At 37.4% G+C, this 24,827-nt stretch overlaps 10 protein-coding genes across 10 annotated transcripts; 6 read left to right on the forward strand and 4 right to left on the reverse strand.

The window, feature by feature from the left end:
• Positions 1 to 613: 613 nt before the first annotated feature.
• On the reverse strand, positions 614 to 2,026 carry C9374_011240 (uncharacterized protein; the record flags this gene model as incomplete). The annotated part of the gene is made up of 2 exons (XM_044686874.1): positions 614 to 1,358; positions 1,434 to 2,026. 2 exons carry the CDS (start codon positions 2,024 to 2,026, stop codon positions 614 to 616), a joined length of 1,338 nt encoding a protein of 445 aa, XP_044554409.1.
• Positions 2,027 to 2,468: 442 nt separating this feature from the next.
• On the reverse strand, positions 2,469 to 3,401 carry C9374_011241 (uncharacterized protein; the record flags this gene model as incomplete). Its single annotated transcript, XM_044686875.1, has 1 exon — positions 2,469 to 3,401. One exon carries the CDS (start codon positions 3,399 to 3,401, stop codon positions 2,469 to 2,471), a length of 933 nt encoding a protein of 310 aa, XP_044554410.1.
• Positions 3,402 to 4,260: 859 nt separating this feature from the next.
• On the forward strand, positions 4,261 to 6,482 carry C9374_011242 (uncharacterized protein; the record flags this gene model as incomplete). The annotated part of the gene is made up of 2 exons (XM_044686876.1): positions 4,261 to 4,596; positions 4,668 to 6,482. The coding sequence occupies 2 exons, from the start codon at positions 4,261 to 4,263 to the stop codon at positions 6,480 to 6,482; spliced, it is 2,151 nt and encodes a 716-aa protein (XP_044554411.1).
• Positions 6,483 to 6,922: 440 nt separating this feature from the next.
• On the forward strand, positions 6,923 to 8,848 carry C9374_011243 (uncharacterized protein; the record flags this gene model as incomplete). The annotated part of the gene is made up of 1 exon (XM_044686877.1): positions 6,923 to 8,848. The coding sequence occupies one exon, from the start codon at positions 6,923 to 6,925 to the stop codon at positions 8,846 to 8,848; it is 1,926 nt and encodes a 641-aa protein (XP_044554412.1).
• Positions 8,849 to 8,932: 84 nt separating this feature from the next.
• On the reverse strand, positions 8,933 to 13,397 carry C9374_011244 (uncharacterized protein; the record flags this gene model as incomplete). The annotated part of the gene is made up of 2 exons (XM_044686878.1): positions 8,933 to 12,758; positions 13,057 to 13,397. The coding sequence occupies 2 exons, from the start codon at positions 13,395 to 13,397 to the stop codon at positions 8,933 to 8,935; spliced, it is 4,167 nt and encodes a 1,388-aa protein (XP_044554413.1).
• Positions 13,398 to 14,123: 726 nt separating this feature from the next.
• Positions 14,124 to 17,189, forward strand: C9374_011245 (uncharacterized protein; the record flags this gene model as incomplete). Its single annotated transcript, XM_044686879.1, has 1 exon — positions 14,124 to 17,189. One exon carries the CDS (start codon positions 14,124 to 14,126, stop codon positions 17,187 to 17,189), a length of 3,066 nt encoding a protein of 1,021 aa, XP_044554414.1.
• A 563-nt stretch (positions 17,190 to 17,752) lies between these two features.
• Positions 17,753 to 19,294, forward strand: C9374_011246 (uncharacterized protein; the record flags this gene model as incomplete). Its single annotated transcript, XM_044686880.1, has 1 exon — positions 17,753 to 19,294. The coding sequence occupies one exon, from the start codon at positions 17,753 to 17,755 to the stop codon at positions 19,292 to 19,294; it is 1,542 nt and encodes a 513-aa protein (XP_044554415.1).
• Positions 19,295 to 19,503: 209 nt separating this feature from the next.
• Positions 19,504 to 21,033, forward strand: C9374_011247 (Peroxin 5 (Pex5), putative; the record flags this gene model as incomplete). Its single annotated transcript, XM_044686881.1, has 1 exon — positions 19,504 to 21,033. One exon carries the CDS (start codon positions 19,504 to 19,506, stop codon positions 21,031 to 21,033), a length of 1,530 nt encoding a protein of 509 aa, XP_044554416.1.
• A 365-nt stretch (positions 21,034 to 21,398) lies between these two features.
• Positions 21,399 to 22,203, forward strand: C9374_011248 (uncharacterized protein; the record flags this gene model as incomplete). Its single annotated transcript, XM_044686882.1, has 2 exons — positions 21,399 to 21,617; positions 21,784 to 22,203. 2 exons carry the CDS (start codon positions 21,399 to 21,401, stop codon positions 22,201 to 22,203), a joined length of 639 nt encoding a protein of 212 aa, XP_044554417.1.
• A 117-nt stretch (positions 22,204 to 22,320) lies between these two features.
• On the reverse strand, positions 22,321 to 23,995 carry C9374_011249 (uncharacterized protein; the record flags this gene model as incomplete). The annotated part of the gene is made up of 2 exons (XM_044686884.1): positions 22,321 to 23,120; positions 23,227 to 23,995. 2 exons carry the CDS (start codon positions 23,993 to 23,995, stop codon positions 22,321 to 22,323), a joined length of 1,569 nt encoding a protein of 522 aa, XP_044554418.1.
• Between the last annotated feature and the right edge of the window lie 832 nt (positions 23,996 to 24,827).

Below are 24,827 nucleotides of genomic sequence, written 5' to 3' on the forward strand. Positions count from 1 at the left end.
ACTACAAATTTGGAAAGATTCAAGATGATGACAGCACGTTACGGCGACAAAGATATGAACCAGAGAGATGTTGCAAAATCAATAGTTGTACCGAGGCAATGATGGTTAGGGGTATTCTAGTATCCCAGCTTGGAACGGTGGTGGTGGTTTTTTGTTTGATGTGGTTGTTGTGGTTGTCAAGTCCATCATCTAGAAGGATTTCATCGGGGTCGCGCCAAGTGCAAGAACTGGAGGCCTTATGATGGCGACAAAGGGTTGGTGGTTCGCTCTGTTGAATGCTTTCGTGAATGATTATCCTGTCTTGAACAAGGGTTCATTCATCCGAAACGGAAAACCAGACCTAAACAAGTTATTCTTTCAAGGTCATATCTGGAGAAATTGATCAAACCATGTGTGCATAAGGCATAGTTCCCGAAAGCTACACGAATGAGGATGCGTTCATAATAACCTCTTGAATGTAAGATGAATAACTTCATCTCTCCAGAAATTTGAAATAATTCTATTCAGCTATGAGCATTTGAATGAACTGATGGTTTATGATAATGGTAATTGAGAGGCTAGACCATTACTAATCGTCCTCGCAAGGAAATTGATCAACGGTCAGAAATTTAGGCTAATTAGAATTCTGCTTCAAGTCATCAACGACTGTTTCAACTCGGAATGCATCTTGTTGTAGAATTTCCTGATTTGAAATTTGTTCATGATTTGCTTTTCTAAAACTCATTCTCGGAGAGGGTGAAGAAGCGCTTCTCGCTGATGATGGCAACTGCTCATTTTCCATCATAATCATTTGTGCTTGTTGATGATGATGAGCCTCTTGATGATGATGATGTTGATCCAACAATAAGGGTCCATACAGCAACAAGACGAAAATAGCAAACACCAACACTCCAAAACACTGCAAAAAGTAATCAATAATATGCAAATAACCGACATAGAGCGAGGTTGCAATGGAAACTGCTCCGGCCAAAATCTGCAAAAACGCACTCAATAACATTCCAATAATCAAGCCTACTATTTTATAGTAAGGCTGTTGCAAGGTACGACTCATCGATGTGTTGACCTGAGAGACATTGAGAGATCTTTTTTTTACAACCATCAATAGACGAACTCCTAATGCGATGAATAATATGGACTCTAATAACATGATGGCAATATAGATGAGAAAGAGAACGAGATAGATGGGAAAGGCATTGACACGAATGGTTTGGGTTTTGAGAAGGAGATTGACTACACCTAGAGTAATGACAAGTCCAACAAAAATGATGGAACTGATCAGGGTAGTTATGGTAATGAACCACCATAGAATGGTATAGGTCTTTGCGGTCATGGCTCCTGAAATTTTCACAGTATTAATGCTATAAAGTGTTGAACACAGCATCAATGTCAGCCAATGTCAAATGTCAATAATTAAGGAAGGAATATCAACTTACAAGATGGTCATCATAAACGCCATAATGATGATAATGGTTGAAATTTGAGAAACGACCAAAACATTCTCCAACGTTGATGAAACCCAAACAGCCACCTGATAGGAATATAAATTTTCAACCAATGTCAAATCCGTAAATGAATTGACTTTCAATGAGACTCCATTATACACCAAACGAAACACTAATCCAAAATATTGAACCAGAATGAAAACACACAACAATGAAAACATGATTTTGTGATTTCTCTTCATGGCCGATCGTCCCTTATAAATAATCACTCCAATCACAGCCATCAATACGGAAAACACGACAATGAAGAAACATGAATTGGCAATCGAGTTGATGTTTTCAATGGAGGTAGGAAAGAGTGCAGCAAGGGATTCATGGGTTGTCGTGTTGTTCGAATTCGTCGTCGTATTGTCAGCAGTGCTTTGGAAAGGAGAAAGAAATTGTGAAATGGCATCACCCGGCGAGGAGTATTCTTTGATGAGAGAGAGGAAACTCGTTGGTGAGTTCTGCACTGCTTGTTGCTGTTTGGAATACATGGAACAACTCAACTCATCCAAGGATGGGAAGGAAGCTTCTTTAACCATTGAATACAAGGCGAACATGTTTTCACACAAAGCTATTGAATAACAAAACGAATTGTAATAAAAACTGGACGATGCTCTTGCGAGACTCTTTGTTTCGTTTAAATCTTGATGATGTGAAAGATTAAAGTGTTGTGATTTCAAAAGGCTTGAGGCCGGTCAGGACAAAATTTCAGGATACAACATGTACAATACCTGTCTTTTATGATCGTCTTGATGTACAGATTTTGGCCACCCTCTTCCTGATTTAATGTGAACTCAACTTCATGTGTTGGAATTTTGGGCCGTTACAAAGTAACTGTTTCCCCAAAAAGTAAAAGATATCATTTTCTGGCGATCAACAAAATGCCGAACTTCATTTCGTTCTGATTACGATTTTCATTAAGGCATCACGATTGGTCTTTGGCTTACATCAAATTGTCACTAAATGAAACAATTCTTTTACTTAGTCTTGAATGGCTACAACGACTTGGGCAGGTCTCAACACTCTTTCATTGAGAACCCATCCGCTCTTTAAGACCATAGCAACAGAGCCATTTGGATGCTTATCACTTGGTGGAATCTTCATCATGGCTTCGTGGAAATTTGGATCGAAGGTAGTTTGTTCTCCAATTTCGAGTTTGGTCACTCCATTTCTCTCCAAAACCTTCAACAAGACAGTTTCAGTCATTTTCACTCCTTCCACTGAGGTCAGCAATGCTTTTGACTTCTTTCGTAAATCTTCAGTACAATCTGGACTGTCTTGAACCAATTTAACAATTTCTGAAACGTCTTCAATGTTCAAATGTTTCAATCCAGTCTCCAAATTATCCACAACTTCCAAAAGATTCTTTGAGAACGATTGCAAAGCAAACTTCTTTGCATTATCCACATCATTCTTTGCAATACGACGAACGTTTTGCATTTCAGCAACAGCTCTCTTTAATTGGTCATCAAGCTTGTTGTTCTTTTCTTTCAATGCCTCAATTTCCTTTTCGAGTTCTTTCACCTTGGCATCATCAACGGCTTGAGTTTGTTGTTGCTTGGTTTGTTCTTGTGTTTGAGTTTGTTCCTTTTCTACGGAAGGAGTTTGTTGTTGTTGAGTAGTGGTATTGTTATTATTTTGTTGAGTTTGCTGAGCAGTGGTATTGTTATTGGTTTGTTGTTGTTGGGTTTGTTGGGAGGATGAAGAAGCTTGTTGTTCCCATGAAGCTCCGGAGTTGTTAGTATTGCTGTTTCCAAATCCAAAAACATTTCTGGTTTGAGTGGTTGAGAAGATATTGGTTCTTGCAGTGGTAAGGGCAGCAGATGATTTTTTCATCATCATGACGGAGGAACGGGAGTGGGTGGTTCCGGCCTTCAAGAGGGAAGCCAAACATTTGGATGTTGAGTGCATCATCTTTTTAGAATTGGTGGATATTGGTGGAATCTAGAGAGGGTGTGAAGGAAGTATGAAAATTGAATTTTTTTTCAAAATTCTTTTTTTGATTGAATTTTTATTGAATGAACAAAAACAGGCTTGTATGCAACCCAATCAAAAACTCAACCATTCGGAAAACGGAGACGGAGCTTGTGTTCGGGCCGTCATCTTAGACTAATCAACACTTCTCTTCCTCGAGGGAATTCATGTGTGTCGTCTTTCCGAAATTTAATTTAATATGAAACAAAATTTTTAAAAAATAATCTTCGTGTGCCAGACGTCATCATCTCTTCAGGATTATGTGTTTCTTGAATACTTCCAAATGAACAGTCCGTTACTGGATCAATTCACTCTGAAGAATCCATCCGAGCGTCTAGCGATTATCTCGACAATGTAGTTGACCAGCAGTGATTTTTCGGGATAGCACACGATGGTTGTAATTCAAGTCAAAGACCATTAATTCAGAGATTAAATTGTCTCAACTCCCGCTCAAAAAATTTACTGACTTTACTCGCCAATCTCTTGATTTGGAGACAAAGAAAAAAAAACGCCTCGACAACATTGCGCTCTTTTTTGAGAGTGATTATCAACAACAACCACAGTTTTTTGATTGTAGTGGCCCGTCGTCTTTTTATTCCTTAGTATTAATTCATTGAGAGAACAGCGTTTGAATTTTATCTCTCATTTCTGTTTACGAAGAAAATTTTGAAACTAGTCATCATCGGCATCATAGGCATCAATCATTGCTTTCAGTACTAACGTTCCGTAAGGCCATCACTTGCTCCTATAACCATCATCATCCCTTAATTAGGCATAATCGTCATCATCACCGAAAAGAATGGGCTCAGGAAGTTCAACAGCATATGCCCACGATAGGGAACCACCATTGTTTCCTCTCTATCAGGTACCCAAAGGAAACTCAAATCCCATTGTTGCTCAATTAGGAGCTTTCCAAAAGACATTTTGCGAAATGTACGACAAGGAAGGCGGAGGGAAAAATTACGAAAAGCTTAAACCCTCGAGCACTCAAAACAACACAACATTACTTGCCTCAAGAAAGCTGTGGGTCGGCTGCTCTCCTTCACCCGATTTGGAAAACCTTATTATTGCAGTGACTGATTTGCGCGAGAAGTATTTTGAAAAAGTTCTCACTCAGAAGAGTTTGAATGATATGGTAAGTTTCATAAACAACATGGTTTCTGACCGAACAACTTAAACCCATTTATGGAAATTTGCACTTTCCAGAAAAACTCACTAAGCAAAGAATTGAAGCTTGCGAATATGGAGTGGAAAGTATTCTTTGATACGCTACGAGCATCAATCACACAATCAGGAAGGTTGAGAGTGACTGTAGACGAGGCAGGCAACCAATGCAAAGTTCTTCTCGAAATGACTGCAAATAAGCAAAAGGCCGATATTGCACTCAAGCTCGCACGTATTGGAGAACCAAAAGAAGGAAAATCTCCAGACTATTGGACTCAACTTTATCATTCTTTCATTTACCCACTTTACAGTTTCTACTTGTTGCGAACTGAAACAACACCGACTGAAAGAATTGATCAGCTTGAAAGAGATCTCAAAGTAATGAAAGAAAAGTATCAATACTTTTTGCAAATACGAGAAAAGCTTGCAAAGAAGTCTGGTGAACCCAATATTCCAGTCAATGCTTCTATGGAAGAACGAAATGCAAAAGCTCTTCTTCGAAGGCAAAACAGCGAGATGGAAAGAAAAAGAAAAGAAATTGAAAGCTTGGTTTTCCCTGCTCAACAAATTTCCAAATTCCTTATTAATATCAAGAAAAAGCTCATCAAAAACAAAGCCATTACCGAAAAAGAATATGAGAACTTCAACGTAGTGATCAACTCGCTAAGATTTGACTCCATTCACAAGATTGAATTTGGAAAGAACCTAAGAGAATACGACCAAGAAGTGGTGCAGTACATCAAGACAAAATTCGTGGACGCTGCTCATTTGGGAGGAAAGTCAAAGCCAGTGGAAGACAAGAAAGCTGAGCCAGCGAAAGAACCAGTCAAGACAGTGGCAGAGCCAACCACCCAAGTCGCAGGAAGACCTGGAAAGGAAGAACTCAATAGCGTTCTAGAAAAGCTTGACAAATGGAACTATGATGTCTTCAAAATTACAGAACTGTCAAATAACCACCCTCTATTTTTTACTTCATACGCTCTCTTCCTAAAATATGACCTGCTCAACAAGTTCAATATCAACGAGAAAGTTTTAATAAGCTTTTTGAGAGAAATAGAGGCAGGCTACCAACCAAATCCTTACCACAACAACATGCACGCAACTGACGTGCTGCAGTGTACACACTACATTATAAGTAAGGGAGGTCTCTCTCAGTACATGACAGATGAAGATATTTTTGCGTCACTAATGGCTGCAATTTGCCACGACTATCAACATCCAGGTCTCAACAATAACTTCCAAATGAATTCTCACTCCTATCTTTCCATCCTTTACAATGATCGATCCGTTCTCGAAAACCACCATGTTGCTGAAACATTTGAGTTAATGAGAAGCAAAGAATTCGACGTGTTCCAAACTCTTTCAGATGAACAATACAAAGACATTAGAGAAACCATGATTCAAATGATCTTGGCGACTGACATGGCTCTCCACGCAACAATCCTAGGACGATTTAAATCTAGAATCGAGACTGAAAATGAATCATCAGAGATTGATTTTTCTGCTAAGGAAGACGTTAGATTGGCTCTTCAAATTGCCATCAAAATTGCTGACGTAAGCAATCCAGCTAGGCCTTTAAAGTTGTACCTTAAATGGGCAAAACGTATCGAAGAAGAATTTTATAAGCAAGGAGACAAGGAAAAGGAGCTTGGCTTGGCATTGTCACCATTTATGGACAGGACAAAACCCAGCTTGAACAACCTTCAATCTGCATTTATTAATTATATTGTATCTCCAATGATGAAGAGTTATTGTAGGTTATTACCAAAGATGAATTTTGCAATGGAGCACATTGCCACCAATTTGGAGTATTGGAAAGAGAATAAGACCATCAACATTGAAGATCTCCAAGACTAGATTTTTGAGCCACCCAAGCTAACGACCATTTGTAAAGATAAAATCAGCCTGAATGTTTGAACCTATTATTAATAAACATAAGACCATTGTAAATAGAACACACTTGAGTCGTGTCATCCAGATACAATGCCTTAATAACATCAGGGTCCTAATGTTTTGTCCGCACAATCTCATTGGAGAAGCAGAATTCTTAATAAGTGTTGGTAATGGACCATCATCATATTTTGAAATTCAGAACGTACACCTTCTTGTTTGCTCCCCCCAAATTCCTTCTTCTCCCTTTCTCATTGTGGTTTTAAAAAAATTTTGCAAACCTAAAATGATATTAGCTTGATGACCCAAATTGACTTCCCAATCAACACAAATTGAATCAACGTGATCAATTCTCAATTCTTCTTCTCGAGAAGACTTCTTCACCGGCAGGAACCATCCATAAAAAAATGTCATCATCCAAAACAACATCGGGGTTATTCTTACTCTTTCCGGGACGACATTTACTGACCACCAATTTTCAATTTTCATACTTGCTGAATCATTTATGTAGACCCGTATCGGAATGGACTGATTTTTATAATCATGCTTTTCATACGCAATTAAATGATCATCATCACGTCTCCCATGTTGTGTTTTGTGTGACTTCGGCCAATCAGCAAAATTCCAGATACAATCCAATACCATTCTACGTGAGATCCATTGGCTTAGATCGCTTCGGACAAGAATTAGTGAAGGCTTACGCCACTGAGAATTTGATTTCTCAAATCTCGAGAGTGAATCGAGAAAATGATGAAATTTCAGAAGACCTATTGATGAATGATTTGATACCAGATCAAAGACTCAAATATTCCATCGTTCCGGTACCACATTTTAATCCTTCTGACAAATTTGCAAGCAATTTAATCAAGTTAACGAGAGAGCATTCAGAGGGAGAATTGATGCTACATCCTGACAATACCATAGTATTATCAAGCACGATGGATGTCATTAAACAATTTGACAAGTTGGGCTATTCTGTAATTACTGCAGAAATGCAAAGATGCAATGGCACTAATGAGAAGGAGTATGAACTTGTAGCAAATCTTCCTGTTCAAGTATTAACCAAAATGGTTGATGAAGTAGGTGACGGTCATGCAAGTCACAAGAATTGGCCTCTCAGCAAAATTGTGGAGTCAGACATGCACAGAACTACAAAATCAACATGGATCGATTTTATTGATGTTCCAAAAAGAATATTTCGATTATGGAACGATCCTATTTTGAACGACTCTGGTTCGTTAACTGAGACGCGTAACTATGATACGTATGCATGGGAAATGTCTAACACGACAGTCATTAATTTGAAATGGAACGATATAAAGAATTTTGTGAAAACTGGAAAAATTGTTGATGAAGGATGTGCCGATGGAGCATTGCTACTTTGTATTTCTAAAGATTACCCGGATTGTGACTTGATTGGTGTTGAAATTACCACCGAATTTTTAGCTCGATGTCATGAAAGACAGAGACTAGGACAGTTTGGTTCAAGTTTTGTTTTCTTTCATCAACGAAACATTACCAAGCCGATATTTGAGGACAATAGCATTGACACTACTATCTGCAATAGTACCATTCATGAATTGTACTCATACTCACCCGTTGGAACTCAAGAAAAAGTCGTCAAAGACTATTTACAGTTCAAGTTTAATCAATTAAGACCTGGTGGACGACTCATTGTTCGAGATGTGATTGGACCTGAAGAAAAAGACAAAACTGTATTATTGTGGCTCAATCACAAAGATGGTAAAAACTATTGGCTTCCTTCAGATCCACAACAACAAAGATTAGAATATGAACACAAGGTACAAACGACAGTGAAAGGCCACACTGGAGCCATGCTTCAGTTATTGAACGAGCTTTCCACTTTTGCATTATTCGATCGTTTTGTCAAAGATTTTGATTTTAGTAAGGAAATCTACAACACCATGGAGTACTATGAAATCGATGGAGAATATTTTGTGAAAACAACATTACGAGGAGCCGCCGAGTTCATGCTCACAAAAGATTATCACAACAATTGGGAAAGTGAAATGCATGAAACATTTACATTTTGGTCCTTGTCCGATTGGAAGCGTGAATTGAATCGAATTGGATTTAAAGTCATTGAAACAGCTGAGAGCAGTAGTGCCAATCCAGTGGCTGCCACTCGTTCCTATACGAATGAATGGATTGCAAAACATAGATTTGAGGGACATTGCAAGATTTATGAATGCCCAAAAATGGATGACCATCAAGAGGCTCTTTCGTTGAAAACTCTGAAAGAATTGCCTCAACCTCCAACGAATGTGATTATTGTATCAGAAAAACCGTCCTATGAATACGAGCTGATGTAAATATGAGTTGGATGTATTTGATATTACAAATGATAATTTATTTCTGTACAAGTGATCACTTGTCAGGCCACACACATCAACAGATTACTTCTTTGTGACAATGTCACTTGTGGAACCAATTGAAAATCTCATGAATAAATCTCCCATAGGTTGTGAAGCTAGAGCCATCTCCTTCTTCATTCCCGTCAATTTGCCTTCCACTGCTTTCCAATATTCATCATTTCTCAACACAAACTTTCGTTCACGTCCTTGATTATGTAAACGAAGTAAAAATCCAACTTTCAGTCTGACTTCACCCATGTATTGATCTCTTGTTTTTTCATAATCCATACACTTGACAATTAAAGTGTCATCATAATCAAAGATATGAATGGTGTGAGTTTCATGCCAATCTGGATGAATAGTTCTATTACACAACTTGGATCTCACTTTTTGCTTTTTCGCTCCTTTTCTCGAGTTCTTTTCATTGAGTTTAATTCTGAGATATGGATCTGCAGAACCATGATCCACTGGAATGAGATTTCTTCCTTTGATAATTTCAATCTTAATTGCCTCTGGTTTCAGTGAAATATACTTTGGAATGAGATCGACCAAATTCTTTTCACCTGCTCCCATAATTCTCCATCCTTCTTTGGTGAATTCAATCACACACATCGTGACCACAACTTCATTGTCACTTTCGTCACCACTATCATAGGAATCATCATCAACCTCGTCGATCGCATCTTGATTCTTTTCAACGAGTGTCTTCTTTGGAGTATATTTATCAAGGAAGAGAGATCCAGAAGCTTGAACACGAACCAATTCCTTTCCTGATCGCATATCCACGACACGCGAATAGATTTGTGACTTGTCATTCAAAACACTTCTTGATTTGACTTCAATATTTGCAACAATATATTTCACAGTGGAACTTTCAATCAAATCTTTCATACGAATGTCAAATTGTTCTTCATCATCTTGTGTGTAAATAGTTAAAAAGTTAATCGGACGATGTTTCAATTTGGCATCCATGTCACTATAACCTTCATAGACTTTTCCCAAATAACGACCAAAATGATCATAAATTTCAACTTCAGCATTGAGCAAATGTTGTTGTCCACCATTTCCAACAATTCCAAAACCAAGAACTAAATCTCTACAATCTTTGTGGAATTCCTTAGTGACAGAGTCCTTGTTGGGAGTTGGAACTGTGAAAACATCACATGAAGGTTCACTAATGTCAAATTGACATTTCTGTAACATGGAACGTAAATATCTTCGAGCTGGAGATTTAAAGGTAACAATTTCATCTAACACTTCAATGAACCATTCATCTTTCTGTCCACTACGATACGCAATGACTGCTAAATTTGCATCTTGTTGCCAATTGAATTCTTGTAATGCTTGTTCACTTCCATCAATGTTGAATACATTGGTTAATTTTGCAACACACATGTCTACCTTTTCATCGACATTCCATAATCTAAAGCAATTGATTCTATTTTCAGGAATTAATGAATAATCCAATGCATCTTCATCTTCATTGGTAATAATGTCCTTAAATTTCAATAAGAAACACATGAAATAGGGAGCATGTGATTCCTTGCTGTATGTTAAATCCATTCTGTGGAAGGATGTTAAACTTTGGAACATTTGATCTTGTCTTGGAAGATGTTCAGTACCGGTGTGTTCTTCTTCTTCTTGTTTCAATGTGAAAGATTCACTCATTGGAATGTTCATATTGTGATCACTCTTTTTGGAGAGGGCTAATTTGCGCTTTTTAAGATCATTGGCTTCATTGACCATGGTTGGTTTTGCACCGGTGAGAAGTTTTCCATATTGTGAAAATTCCAAGACTTGAATGGAGTCTAAATTTTTCACAGTTGAGAAATCAAATCCAACAGTTTTCACTTCTTGTTTTGGAATTCGGAAACATTTTGGTTTTTCCTTCTTTGGTTCTTCAGCGGTGACTGTCAAATCCAAATCGGAAGCATTGCTCACTCTGAGAACGACGTCTTCCTTGTCAAGCGTTTCGTTATTGTCTCCTTCTGAGGATTTGTTTTCTTGTTGTTGCTGTTGCTGCAATAACTTTTCACGCTCTTGTTCTTCAATTTCAGTTTGTGTCGCTAATTCCAAACATGGAGGTAACTCAATCGTGGGAACATGTTTCTGAATTTGAGATTTCAAATGAGGATCAATCAATGGATGAACTCCCAATGAATATTCACCAATGTTACTAATTCTCCATTTAGTGAGTCCAATAAAGCTTCCTCCATACATGTTTCCAATTTGATTCTTTGAAGGTGCTGTCAAATTGGCACTTGACAAGTCATTGGGATTTCTCAAACATGTGAATCGACATGCAATAAAGCTTTGATAAGCTCTTTCTGAAGTGTGAAGTTGATATCTATACAAATCTCCAGCTGAACTTGTGGTAATTTTCACATAGGGATCTTTCAGTTCTTGGAATCCAGAATCTTGTGCATTCGAAGTTGCAGTGACCACCACAATAATGGAATGCACAGATTTTGGAAGACGTGACAAATCTACTTCTGCACACAAATCACTATCATTGCCAGTCATATCTCTATTTCCTTTCAAGAAAATGGCAGCAGGTTTTGGTTTGTGAAGTCCAGATCTTGGTGATTTGAGAGTCATACTTGAAGAGGATTGAATGAGAAGAGGAGAAGTACGAGGAGAGCCCATTCCAGAGGTGGTATTGGTAGTATTCGAAGAAGGAGCGTTCGCGCTTGCAGTAGTTCCGGTCGTTGGAGCAGTAGTCGTGTTTGGATTGGCACTTTCCAATTTGACAAGTGACAATTTGGTCGTGTATTGATCAATGTGACCTAAACGAGCTCCGTATTTACCAAAGAATAAAACAGTGGCTGTGAGATAATATCTGGAATAGGAACGGCCAGAAAGTGATTGCCATCCAATATAGATTTTGATCCTATCCTCATTAAACGTGTATGATTTTTGAATATTCACAGTTGGAGGTTCTTGTTTTTCAAGTTGTGTCTTGTCCTCTTCTTCATTGGATTTTGCGAGCTTGTTATTTGCTTCTTGAACTGTGAATTCATCTCGTGAAATTGGAATGAATGGTGACTTTTCAGCACTCGTTTCCAAAACAGTTTTCAAATAATTTTGAGCTTCTTCGACAATCAATTGATCGATTAAAATAGATCCTGTCAATTCTGAATACACACGAACGATATATTCTTCATCTTCATCATGATCTTCGTCTTTAAGAATGGAGCTGAACACCATGGAATCAAGAATTTGATTCTTCTTCTCTTCTTGTCTCAAATGAATAATATACGTCAATCGATTTTTCATGGAAATGAAAATATTTTCCGGAAGCACTCGTTTACACATGGCGTACATGAATGAATCCATAAATCTTTCATGAGTGGCAATGTCGACTTGCTTTGAAACAATTTGCCAATAATAATTTGCTTGAGTCGTTGATGTGTCTTCATGTTCCTGAACATTTTCTGCTTCTTTCAAATGTCCTTGTGAAATTGCTGGACTAGGACTTGCAGAAAGAGAATCTGAATTTTGAGTTTCATCATCCATTTCGTCTTTGATACTTTCCTTTTCCTTTCCTGGAATGACGGTGGTAATGGCTTCAGCATCTCCACCACGTAGTTGAATAATTGCAAACACTTGTCCAGATGCATCTTTTGAAACATCTAAATTGGAAACAATGACACGTTTCAATGGTGCTTTTTCATTGTCACTTTGTGTGAATTGATATAAATTACAAGTGACATGTGAAAGTTCAGATAACACTGTTCCTGGATAGCAACAAGCCAAAAATACAATACAACGAACTTCGTGGTCAACTTTTGAGAGATCAAGTTGAATATTTTCATTTGCTTCTTTGAGGGCTGTTTCGAGAGTGATGTTGTCTTTAAGTGGTTCCTTGCTGTGTGTGAAAGAAGTTTTAACAAATGATTGTGTGTGATTATTTCACAATTTTGATAGACGACAAATTTTGTGTGAAGTCACACATGGAGACATTGGTGAGTGTTCAATTGAATCCATAAAGAAACAGAAATTAGTGGTTGATGACATGTCAAGTTCGATATCCATTATTTTGATATCATTGGATTTGTGTGATTGTCATTTCATCATCATCATCGTCAATTGTGAATATTATTATTCACAGGTAACAAACATCCAGATCATCATCATGATGAAGAATCAATGTACCGATAACTTACGCTTGACTTGCTGAAGAAGAATCTAAATTTTGATTTCCATTTCGATCATCTCCTCCATGTTTCATTCCACTCACGCCATTCAAATTATTAAAAAAACAAACATCATGGATACCACCTTGTTTATTGACAAGGATGGCTACTAAATCGAGGTCGTGAGTGGATGTGGATGATTTACTTTTCCATTGTAATGTTGCGATGAATTGTTGTTGTGAAAGTTGGGATTCAGAGTTATTGTTGTTGTTGGAAAAGTAGGGAAGATTGTATTTGTGGTCGTGGGTATCTAGGAAGGGCAAGGGATGAGAGTTGGGAGGGAGTTGATGAGAGGACCCTTGGTTTGACATTTTTTATGTTGTTGTCTCTCTTGAAAATTGACAGGTGACTGTTTGATGACGATTTAAAAAAAAACCTCAATGCCAAGTGAGGGGCATGTAAAATGTTTTTTCCAATCGATTCATAGTATTGAAAATTAAATGAATATGATGTATTCGTTAATATCATATGGAATTATCATGTTCATGGAATTGTTTTTTTTCAATATCTTGCAAAAATGATTTAGGCTGTTCGTTTTCCATCTTCTGATTCACGTTCCTCACAGCCTTCGCCATAATCTTCTGGTTTCTCATAGAGATAAGAAGATGGCAATACATCAATTGTTGTTTGAAAAAGTGGTTTTCCATAAAACTGGTGCAATTGCAGAACTTTAAAAAAAATTGTTTTGAACATTCATCGCGGCTGTTCCATTTTCAGAGAAGCAGAACAACAATTGTCGGATCTTGAGGAAGTGTTTTAAAAATTAGAATCGGGAGATTCAATTAGAAGCTTCTCAAGTTGTTTTCAACAAAGAGTATTGATATTGAAATTGAAAAATTATTAATGATTAATTTATAGCAGTAATAATTGTTGTAATTAATTATATAATTTGATCGAGCCCAACAGACGGATTTTCTTTCTTTTGAATTATACAGGAGTAGTTTTGAGTCTTCCACAAAACTGTCCAAATATTTGTACATTCCGATTGGCCACAATTTATTGGAATTATTCATCAATCTTAATTTTTACCTTGAATCATGTTGCAACCGAATCATCAGCACTCAAGACTTTCCCATGATTATCATGAGGAATCTACCATTCTGAACACCTCATCTTCACAATATCAGCAATCACAACGCTCCAATTCAACACCCACAAAAGTCTACGGAGGAGGTACACCCATTCCCTATTCCGATGAAAATACAACACTTCAAGTAACACTGCCTCCTCATCATCAGCGAGGTATTAGATCATCAAGTAGTAGTTTGGGTGGAAATTCAGCACAACTTCGAGCTCAAACCAAAAGCCCTCCATCTGCAACGTCAAGTAATAGTAGCAACAATTATGGATCATACTCTCCCAAGACCTCCCCTTTACCCAAGGAAGAAGTTTCAACATCTGAATGGACAGTTTTACAAACACAGAATCATGACCAGCTGTTTCCTTTGGAAGGACACGCAACAATTTATTGGGAACAAAGTTTGGAAGATGAAGATGATTTGACACAACCAAATCAAATGACATTGAATAGAACCTTAAATATGATTGTTTTATATGGAGGAACTGGCCCAATCCGTGGCAACACAAATCAAGTGTATTGCATGGTTCCAAAACATTCTGGAAATATCACTTCGAGCTCAAGCACCCCTCATTTGTCATCATCTTCTTCTCTTTCGAGCGCACAACAACAATTTAAGTTTCAATGGGTGTCACCTCCAACACATTACATATCCGCCTATAATCCAACTCCTGTTGTGGGAGAGAAAAATATTATTCAGAAAAAGTCCTCAAAGACAAATGTGCTCTCAGGAGCATCTTCCAGTAACGATAGATCTGGATCAGCTTCTCCAAGACGTTCGTCATTTGAATCTCTTTATATAGACGATGGCTCTGCTGAGATACCTTTATTTAAATCAAGATATGACCACTCGTTTGTTTTATGTGGTAATAATAAGGCATACATGTTTGGAGGTAGAAATGGCATGTTCTCTAAAACGCCTTTGCAAGATTTTATTTTATATTCTCTAGACATGAATATTGAAAACCAATTCACATGGGAAATAGCTCATGTACCTCCTAAATCAGATAGAGAACTCTCATTCTTGAAACAATCACAAAAAGATGTAAATGATTTGTACAATAGAGAATCACCCTTGCCTCGGTTTGGCCATGCATGTTGCGCAGTCAACCAAAAGCAGTCTGTTCTTCAACCCATCAGAAGTACAAGCTCCATATCCAATAGCGCAGCAAATCTCGATACTGGTTCAGAAAGTGACTCGTTATCAGACTTGTCTGCAGGAGGAGTTATGAACAACAACAATGGAGGATATGGTGAGAGTACTACAAACTCCTCAGGTGCTAGCTCAAGCTCAGCTCGATTCAACAGTGATGGAGGAGTGGTTTTGGATTGTGCCATGTTATTATTTGGAGGTGTTGCTATTGTTGACTACAGATCTAAGAAGTGCAAGGAAACTAGTGACTTTTGGATGTTTAATTGTAAGGAAAGAAAATGGCTGCATTATCCTAGTATCATCCAACGATATTTCAAAAACTCGTCGAGCATTCTTCAATCCAAAACATTGGATGATTCACAATACATGCAAGAAATATCTCTCTCGTCAAGCGGTGGTAATCAAGAAAAGAAAAGAGCTTCTCAGACCTTAACAGCCAACCGAATGTCCATACACAGCGCCTATGTGCCTGAGGCAAGATATGGCCATCAGATGTGTGTTGTTTCCAATTCACTAGTGTTTGTTATTGGAGGAGCTACGTATGCAAAAGACAAAATGTACAAGGATATTTGGATGTTGTCTCTCAACACGTTTGAATGGAGAAAGGTTAATCTTTCGCATCACAAATCGAACGAAAAGTATATTCAGAAAATTCCAATTCGATATGCCTCTCACGTTGTGATTGGAAGAAGAGTTCTTATGTATGGCGGACAGCTGTCATATGATACTGGAAATTATTTAAAAGAGTTGCTTTGTTTTGATACTGAAACATACACTCTCTCTGTCATTGAAAACAGTGTCTCTCCACGATTTGACACTGGACTTGTAAAACAAACCATGGTTCTCTATGGTATGGATATTTTGATTATTGGAGGCAAGAGAGGCGTTTCCTCATACAGATACAATGACAGCGTCCAACAATTTTCTCTCAAGTTACTTTCAGTGCCAAAGACCAATCAAAAATTCCTTAGAGAAAATACCAAAATGAAAAAGTCAAATCAAATCTTGAATCCAAACGAGATTGATTATCAGATACAAATTTTTGAGAGCGCAGAGGACGAGGAGGACGAATTCTCTGCCGCCAACTCGGTAAAAATTCAATTAATTGCACAAATTTTGATGAGCGAAATGTCAACGAGTGATTATTCAAGAAAAGAAGCACTCAAATACCTTTCAGAATTTAGACAAATTGACATTGTTAAACAACTATTCAGAGACCCATCCATACACAAAGCTTTGGCAACTATTATGCAATCAGGTTCAAAATCTGATATAAGACAAACAGCTAAGGTACTTTTACGTTATTTTAAAGATACCGATCAAGGCACTTTACCATTTATAATTGCTAGACAAGTTTTGAAATTTGTAGAGAGCTACCTCACTCTGATCAATTCCCTTATTCGTTTAGGAGAGCCCATTAGACAAACATTGCACATTGACTACTTGAACCTATTTCATTTAATGTGCCAAAATTTTGAATATTATGAGTCTCTTTCTAAGGAGATTATATCAGTATTCCACCAATGTTTCAGGATGCATAACCCTCTCTGCAAAGCGTCACTTGATGTATTACAATTAGCAATATCCTCATTTTCCTTTTTATCACTCAACGCCATGCATTTTGCATCTAAATGTGACAAAGATCTTTGTGCTACACTTCGTCAATTTATCACACAATCAGAAGATGCAAAAGCAAAAGCTCTTCAGCAAAAGGATAACAAGGAACTTCAAGGTTCAGTTATGAAATTAGATGAACTGCTCATGCGCCTCAAAGAAGCTCTCGCAAAACTTTCATCTCGAAGCAAAACCATCAAGAAGCATCTAGGACGAACACTAAAAGGTCACAATGATGATGACGACCTGGATGTATGAGAAAGAATGCTCTTTTATAAACATCTCTCTACGGACATTCAATGATTTTGTGTGTGCAGATGGTATTGTCTTAATGACAGTTCAGAAGAACGTTTTACTTCAGCAAAGAATGATAGCTCATGACAACCAAGTTCATTCTTCAACACTCCTCAATAGTTGACCCAATTCGACAAATTCGAACAATTTAAGTCAATTCTCATGTTATCCGTTCTTCTCTGTGTCATGCGTCAATGTATGAAGTGTGCATGAATACAACCGTTACGACCCATCAAGACGAATAATACAACGACAATACATCAGAAGACCAAGATATCGAGTTGTTGAACCAAATCATTTCCCACCAAAAGCATTACTGTTTCGCTGGTTTCATCCAATTTCTTCATACAAAAAAAATTGTTCACATCTAGTCATTTGACATTTGGCATTTGAACTAGAACCCACCCTTGTACATCACAACAACCCTAGTTGAGCTAGTCATTTCAACAACTCCTTTTTCATCATACATCTGTCCAATTTCCTTTCACTCGACCCGACTCATCCATCAGCCATTTTAAACACAAAAAATGTCCACAACAACTTTCGAGCAAACCAGTACACTTACAACTCCGCCTGTGATTAAAACAACAACAACCACTCTTCCATCGTCAACCAATGTCTCTGCATCAAAACCATCGAACAAACCACAGGAACGAGTAGCCATCATCGGAGCAGGTTGGTACGGTTGTCATTTGGGTGTACAGTTGAAGAAATTAGGATACCAAGTAGTCATCTTTGAAAAGAACTCGGACATCTTTTTGGGTGCTAGTGGTTTCAACCAATTCCGTCTTCACAAAGGATTGCACTATCCTCGTTCCTATGTGACTCGTGTGCAATCATTGAAAGGTTTTGATCATTTCATGGAAAAGTATTCACACTTGACCACACAAGTCGATTATAACTTGTACGCAATTGCAAAGAGAAATTCTTGGCTTGACTTTGGAACCTACAAACAAGTCATGGATGCCACTAAAATTTATAACAAACCCTTCAATCATGAACACTTTGGATTGACAAATTTGGAAGGATCCATGTTGTGTGATGAGAGAGTGCTCTACCATGCAGCTCCAAGAAAGTTCTTTAGAGAACAATTTACTGAACAGGAACTCTTGTTGAATACTCCTGTTAAAAAAGCAGAACAGGTCACTATTACCAGTTTTGTGAGTCCACAATTTGAAGAAGATGACCAAGAGGACAAGACAGCTAGCAATTTGAGCTCTCCTGAATGTTCCGATTCCTATCTCTATGAATTGAAGGAAGAACAAAATCGTTTTTCTAAAATTAAGATCAATGATCGAGACGATTTAACCTTTGATTGGTGTATTTCATGTACCTACAACACATTCCTTGTCACTCCATCGCTCAATATTTACTATGAACCTTGCATTTCTTTGATTTATAAGGATATTCGTTCGGACCCATTCCCTCGTGTGGCCATGACCATTTGTGACGGTCATTTCTGTTCTCTCTTCCCATACATTTCTGGTCCTGAAGAAGAAAAGAGAATTGCACAAAAGTATGCCAATTCCGATTTGGGAGTTTTGAAACATCACACTAATGGTCACATGAATGGTAGCACTACCGATGGACAATACATTATTCCAAAAACTAAAGGTGTTGTGTTAAATGATGACGATGATGACGCCACCGATTCACCAACAACTCGCTCACATATTCACCGTCAAGCCAACGATGAAGACGATGTTGCAATTTTATATACCTTGACCTCAGTTGGTCACACTCCACTCGGTCAATACAATTCTTGGAAGAAAGCTGAAGAGAGACGTTTGCAAGTTGAGAAAAATCCAGAAACTGAAGTTGCCAAATTGATTCCATTATTTGAACAAAATATTTTACAATTCTATCCAAGCTTCAAGCAACACTTCCAATATCATTCATTCTTTACATCCATGAAGACTAAACCATACGATGCAACTGATAGTCGTGAGTGTACAGTGGAACGTGAAGGACGTTTTATTAGTATTATGAGTGGTAAGGTGAATAGCTTGCATGTAGCTGAGAAGGAAGTTCTCAAAATTTTGAATGAGAGCAAATCTCGTCGTCGTTAAACCATGTGACATTGGAAAGAATTGACATTCCACTTGTGTGAAACAACCTCTTTTCCAAGCCATATTTCACTCTTTTTTAAAAACTTTATTTATTAAACCTCTTGTGTGTAAATTTTTGAAATTAACAATGATGGGCTTGCAAAATGTCGTTTGTTCGCAGCAGCGGAGAATAGTTTTTGAAAATAAAACAAAAAAAAATTCCTTGACTCATGCTAAGGGACATTTTCACATCGGAGAAGGGATCCGAAGGATCGTCCTCAAGTAATGCTGGTGCTTCTCGTTCTGGAAATCCTTTGAGCGGATTCATCAATCCAACATTACAAAATATTCAAAAACAAGAGGATTTTTATTCCCATATACAACAGGGTTCATCTTCGTTGCAGCAGAATCATCATCATGAAGCCTTTTCTCCTTTTCAATATAGTTCAACAACAAATGGTAGAGTATCGAGTGGGGATTCGGCTACTCTTTCACCAATGAGTAGAATGAAGATGAAGGAGAGAAGTGAGCGTATCACTCGACACTTGTATCCCGATATGAATGAACAAACAAATCAATTGAATCAAAGGTTCGGAGCGATGAATATTGGAGGCTCAAGTAGCAGCAATAATTATTCGGGTAGTTCTTCCATGTTTTCATCTAGCAATATGGGAGATATGGGCGAAGAGAATGCTGGAATGTTTTTACAGAATCATTCGTTAGATTCGTATTTAAATATGTTGCAACAGCAAGTACAATCCATCGGAGAACATATTAATCAAGAACAAGGAGTGGCTACTCAATTACATGAACCCTATATTTTCCTAACCTCACAAACAACAAATCCCTATTTGCAACATCAGGACCATCAATATCAAAATTTGTATGAACTAGCAAAAAGATTGTTATCCCAAGAAAATCAACAAAACGCAACAACAACCAATACGGAACAAGCAATTCTTGCTTTGGAGGCTCAAGTGATTTTAGAGCCACATCATGCAGATGCTTGGTATGCTTTGGGACAATGTCATGCAGAGTGTGATGACGATGCAAGAGCAATTGCTTGCTATGCAGAGGCCTTTAAGCAGGATAATAATCACTTGGATGCACTCGTTGATTTGGGTGTGTCCAATGCTAATGAGCTTCAAAAACATGTATCGTTGATGTATTTGAAACGTTGGATCACGTCACATCCAATTTACGCCAGCGTAATTGGAGATTTATTGAAAGAAATAGAAATGGATGATCATGTATCTGCTACAATGGTTGACTTTTATCAAGTACATAGCAAAGTGAGAAAATTATTTGAGAAAGCTGTGGCTGAATCACCAACAAAGGATGCCAAACTTTATACTGCATTGGGCGTACTGTACCATCTTGTAAATGATTACGAAAATGCTATTCAACAATTCAAAATGGCGTGTCAAACAGACCCTACAAACCATAGCTTATGGAACAAGTTAGGAGCTACTCATGCCAACGCCAAAAAACCAGAATTAGCCATTGAATGCTACAGAAGAGCTCTCAACTTGAAACCAGACTATGTTCGAGCTTGGGTCAACCTTGGTATTTCCCACAGCAACCGAGCCGAATATGAAACTGCAGCCAAGTTTTATTTGAGAAGTTTGAAACTATGCCCTCGAAATAACCATGTTTGGTATTATTTGAGCTATGACTTTAGTTGTCTCCAACGAAAAGATCTTGTTGAGAAATGCAAACGCAGAAATGTTGATCTTTTCAAATCAGATTTTCAATTTTAACCATGTACATTTTTCCACGCCCCATTCATCTTTCATTGAAATTCTCTCATGTCAACATCATCTATTCAAAAGTAAATAGGTTGTTGCAATAATAGTGATCTCGCACATAGGTGTCAACTACACGTTCAACAATTTGTTTTGAATTTGGTCAAAGATCAACATTTGTGTTGAATATTCCGACTAGTATTGTTGATATACATGCATGGATTTCCTAAATTATTTTGAATTGTTCCCATTCTTATTGTGGTCGACCAACAACCTATGGCCCACCAAGAAATTATGATTTGTACCCTCAATCGATCTATTTATTAAACATGTTTATTACCATTCTTATTGTTTAAACAAATTTCCAAACAAAGAAAAAAATGCCTCCAACGAAAAAGACAAAACTCACTCAAGAAGAACAAGTCGAAGAAGAGAATTTTCAAAAACTTGCCGATATTCAAAATCAAGTCGCCAAGCTTGATGAAGAATTGGAAACTGAGATTGCTCTATTGCAGAGTAAATATGATGCGTTGAAGAAGCCATTTTATGAATCTAGGAAGCCTTTGATATCGGGAATTAAGAACTTTTGGGCCGATGTGGTAGGTTTGGTATTGATGGTCGTTATATGATCCTCATCGTTTGTATTTTGAAATTAATGTTGGATCGGCATGAATAATATTTACATGAAATGTTGATGAAAATCATTTTTTTTAAAACTCGTGATGATGATCTGATTCGGAACATTGTTCGGAATAATTTCCACAGATTTCAATACATCCACTCTTTTCGAAAATGTTAAATGATACAGAACTTGAAATTTTGAAATACTTGATTGACATTGAAGTTGAGAATGATATTTCAAAAGATACAAAATTCTTTAAAGTTACTTTTAAATTTAAAGATAATCCGTTTTTCACAAATTCAGAACTGTGGAAGCTTATTAGATCCAAACCTCAAGAAGAAGCTCCAGAAACACAACAATCAGGTATTAAATGGAAGGAAGGACAACATGTTTCGTCCTCAGAAGGAGACAAGAAGAGAAAACATCAACAAGACCAAAGCTTGTTTAAAGTCTTTGTTGAAGAGACGGAATACGATGAAGATTTTATTTCCATTATTGTTGATGAAATTTATGCTAATCCTTTGAGTATCTTGATTGGTGACGATGAAGAAGAAACAGAATGAATGAAAATAAATGAAACAAGGTGTATTTTTGAAACCTTTTTATAATATTGTGTTGAACATGGCCTAATTAAGGCAGTAAAATTCATGAGTTGACTTAGAACACACATTTACGACCACCTAAGCTTGTAAAGCCATCAAGACTTCGTTCTTTCGACGACTCGTGGTACTTCCCCTACTCACACCACAATAACTGGCCACCCAATCGTAACATGAACGAGGTGCTGCTTGTTTTTGCTGAGCCCTTCCTTCTCTCCATTTGGCAATAATAACCATTGTTACTCCAAACAATATAAAGGCTGCACCAGGAATGACGAACGGCGAGACTCTCTCGTGCAAAAACAAAAAGGCCATGACACTTGTCACAATAGGGTTCAATGTGGAATAGACTCCAATCACGGTAGGAGTGGTCAAGCTCGAGGCCTTGGAGTTCAACACGAAAAACAAGGCACCATGAACAAGTCCACCATAAAACAATCCAACGTATGCCATCTTGTCCATTCTCAAAGCGACTTGCAAAGGTGAATATCCAAAATCAGCCAATGAAAAATAGAGAGCTGGTAACAATGGCACAACACTTCCAATCAACCAAGTCCAAAATGCCAATGTCAATACTGGGAATTTCTCTTCTTGCAACACTTTTTTGAAATTAATTAAATACAGAGCATAGAAGAACATATTCACACATAAAAAGAGCATTCCAATAGTGAATGAAAATGTTGCAATAAAGCTTGCAAATCCACTAGTGGCTGAATTGTCATCATCTGGAGGAGGTGGAGCTTTCTTATCACTCAGGACGGTTGAAACAACTAACATGGCAACAGCTCCCAACACTGCAACAATGACTCCAATAATTTTCAATACAGATCTTCCTTCTCTTTTCAAAAGAATGGACAGGATGCATGTAATAATGGCCACCACTGTATTAGGTTTCATCCATGAATGGAATGAAAATTGTGAAAATGATTCATTGAACATTTGTCATTGTAAAATTAATTAAAAAAAACATTCATATGCCATACTTACTGGGCTGCATGATACCAGCAATGGTAGCATTGGTCCATCTTAATCCCAAGAAGAACAAAATTTGATTCATGTTAATAAAGAAGCCCAACCAGAAAATCTTTTTAAATTGTTTCCAAGTTGGAATTTTTGAAAGAATGAACCGTACCACTCGTTTCACAATGTTTCGAGTGGAATATTTGCTTTCCTTGGCAAGTTCTAACGTGTCATCATTGATAGACTGATATCTACTGTTTGTACTTCCACAAAATAAAATATTCTCCACAAATGTCACTTGTCGATTGAGTGTCTTTGTTTTTCGAAATGAAAATTTTGTAAAAACTGCAGCAGGAAACAATCCTATCACAATTAACAACGACCTAAATAATGCAAAGATGGTTGGATGCATTAACAAGATAGCATGCGGTATCAGCACAACATAACCTCCAAACGTAAACAATGTGGTCAATAACAGTAAATGAGCCAATAACTGACTAGAAGTAAACCAAACAAATGCTTTTTTTAGGAATCTCCAAAGAGAGAATGGTTGATCTGATTCTCCATCATCATCGGAAGATGAACTATCTTCATGAATGAGTGAATTTTCATCTTGTTTTTCATCCTCTCCATGATCATTGACGGAATGGTTGATCGTTGCTGTTTGATAATAGAGCGAATTTGGAATGATATGTTCCACTTGTTTCATGGTCGTGGTCGATTTTAACGCTGGAGATTGTAGCAATTGTTTCCTCTCTTCCTCGTGTTCATTTTCTTGGGATCTTTCGAATGGCATTGTGTATAGAATTGTGTTTTGAAATTGTTTGAAAATGGGTGTGAGTACGGTAATTAAGAACGTTCGTCGTGATGATCCAAGTTGTTCACATTCAAGTGAAGAGCTCTTCTCAACGATGAAAGAGAAAACGGAGGCTCAGAAGGCTTTTTTTTCTTATCGTTATTGATTTCTTATTGAAAAACTAAATGGAATTTCAAAGTGTTGTTGTCATGTACTCCGGAGTGGAGAAATGCAACTCCTGGACGAGAAACATGCGAACAACAAACACCGAAATGTTACTCAGGACGAAATGATAGACCTTGTTCATGTTGTAATGAAGAAGAATGATTCACGAGAGTTTGCTGAAAAGCAAAAAACCAAACGAGAATCATGTGGGTACTGAGAGAGGATCTAATCCAATTATGGTGAATTTCAAAAAATTGCTTCATTCAATAATAAGGAATCCATCCATGGAAGTCCTTCAAACCCTTATTCTCATTCCACGTCCGTGTGCACATTCAGTGTTGGTTCGTATTAATTTCTCATTCCGATGCTCTTTTAATATTCAAATTCAAAAGTAAATTCATTAGAGAGTTCCAATCCTCCAAACAATCACGGTTCACGAACTCTGATATTTTCATCTCAGAATCTGAGCTAGCATGAAATGTTCCTTCCGAGTTACAGCCTCCAACATTCCCTTCTCGGTATGATGAAAGAAAGAGGCTTTTGCAAGAAAATTACGGAATTAAAAAAAAATATTTTTTCTTTTCAAACGGTCAATTGTGTGGTTGCCATCATCATAAGCCTCTGGAAAGGAGTTACTAGTTTGAGCCTTTGTTCATCAAGTCAGTTA

This window comes from Naegleria lovaniensis (genome assembly GCF_003324165.1).
Source record: "Naegleria lovaniensis strain ATCC 30569 chromosome Unknown tig004, whole genome shotgun sequence".
Lineage (NCBI taxonomy): Eukaryota > Heterolobosea > Eutetramitea > Acrasida > Naegleriidae > Naegleria > Naegleria lovaniensis.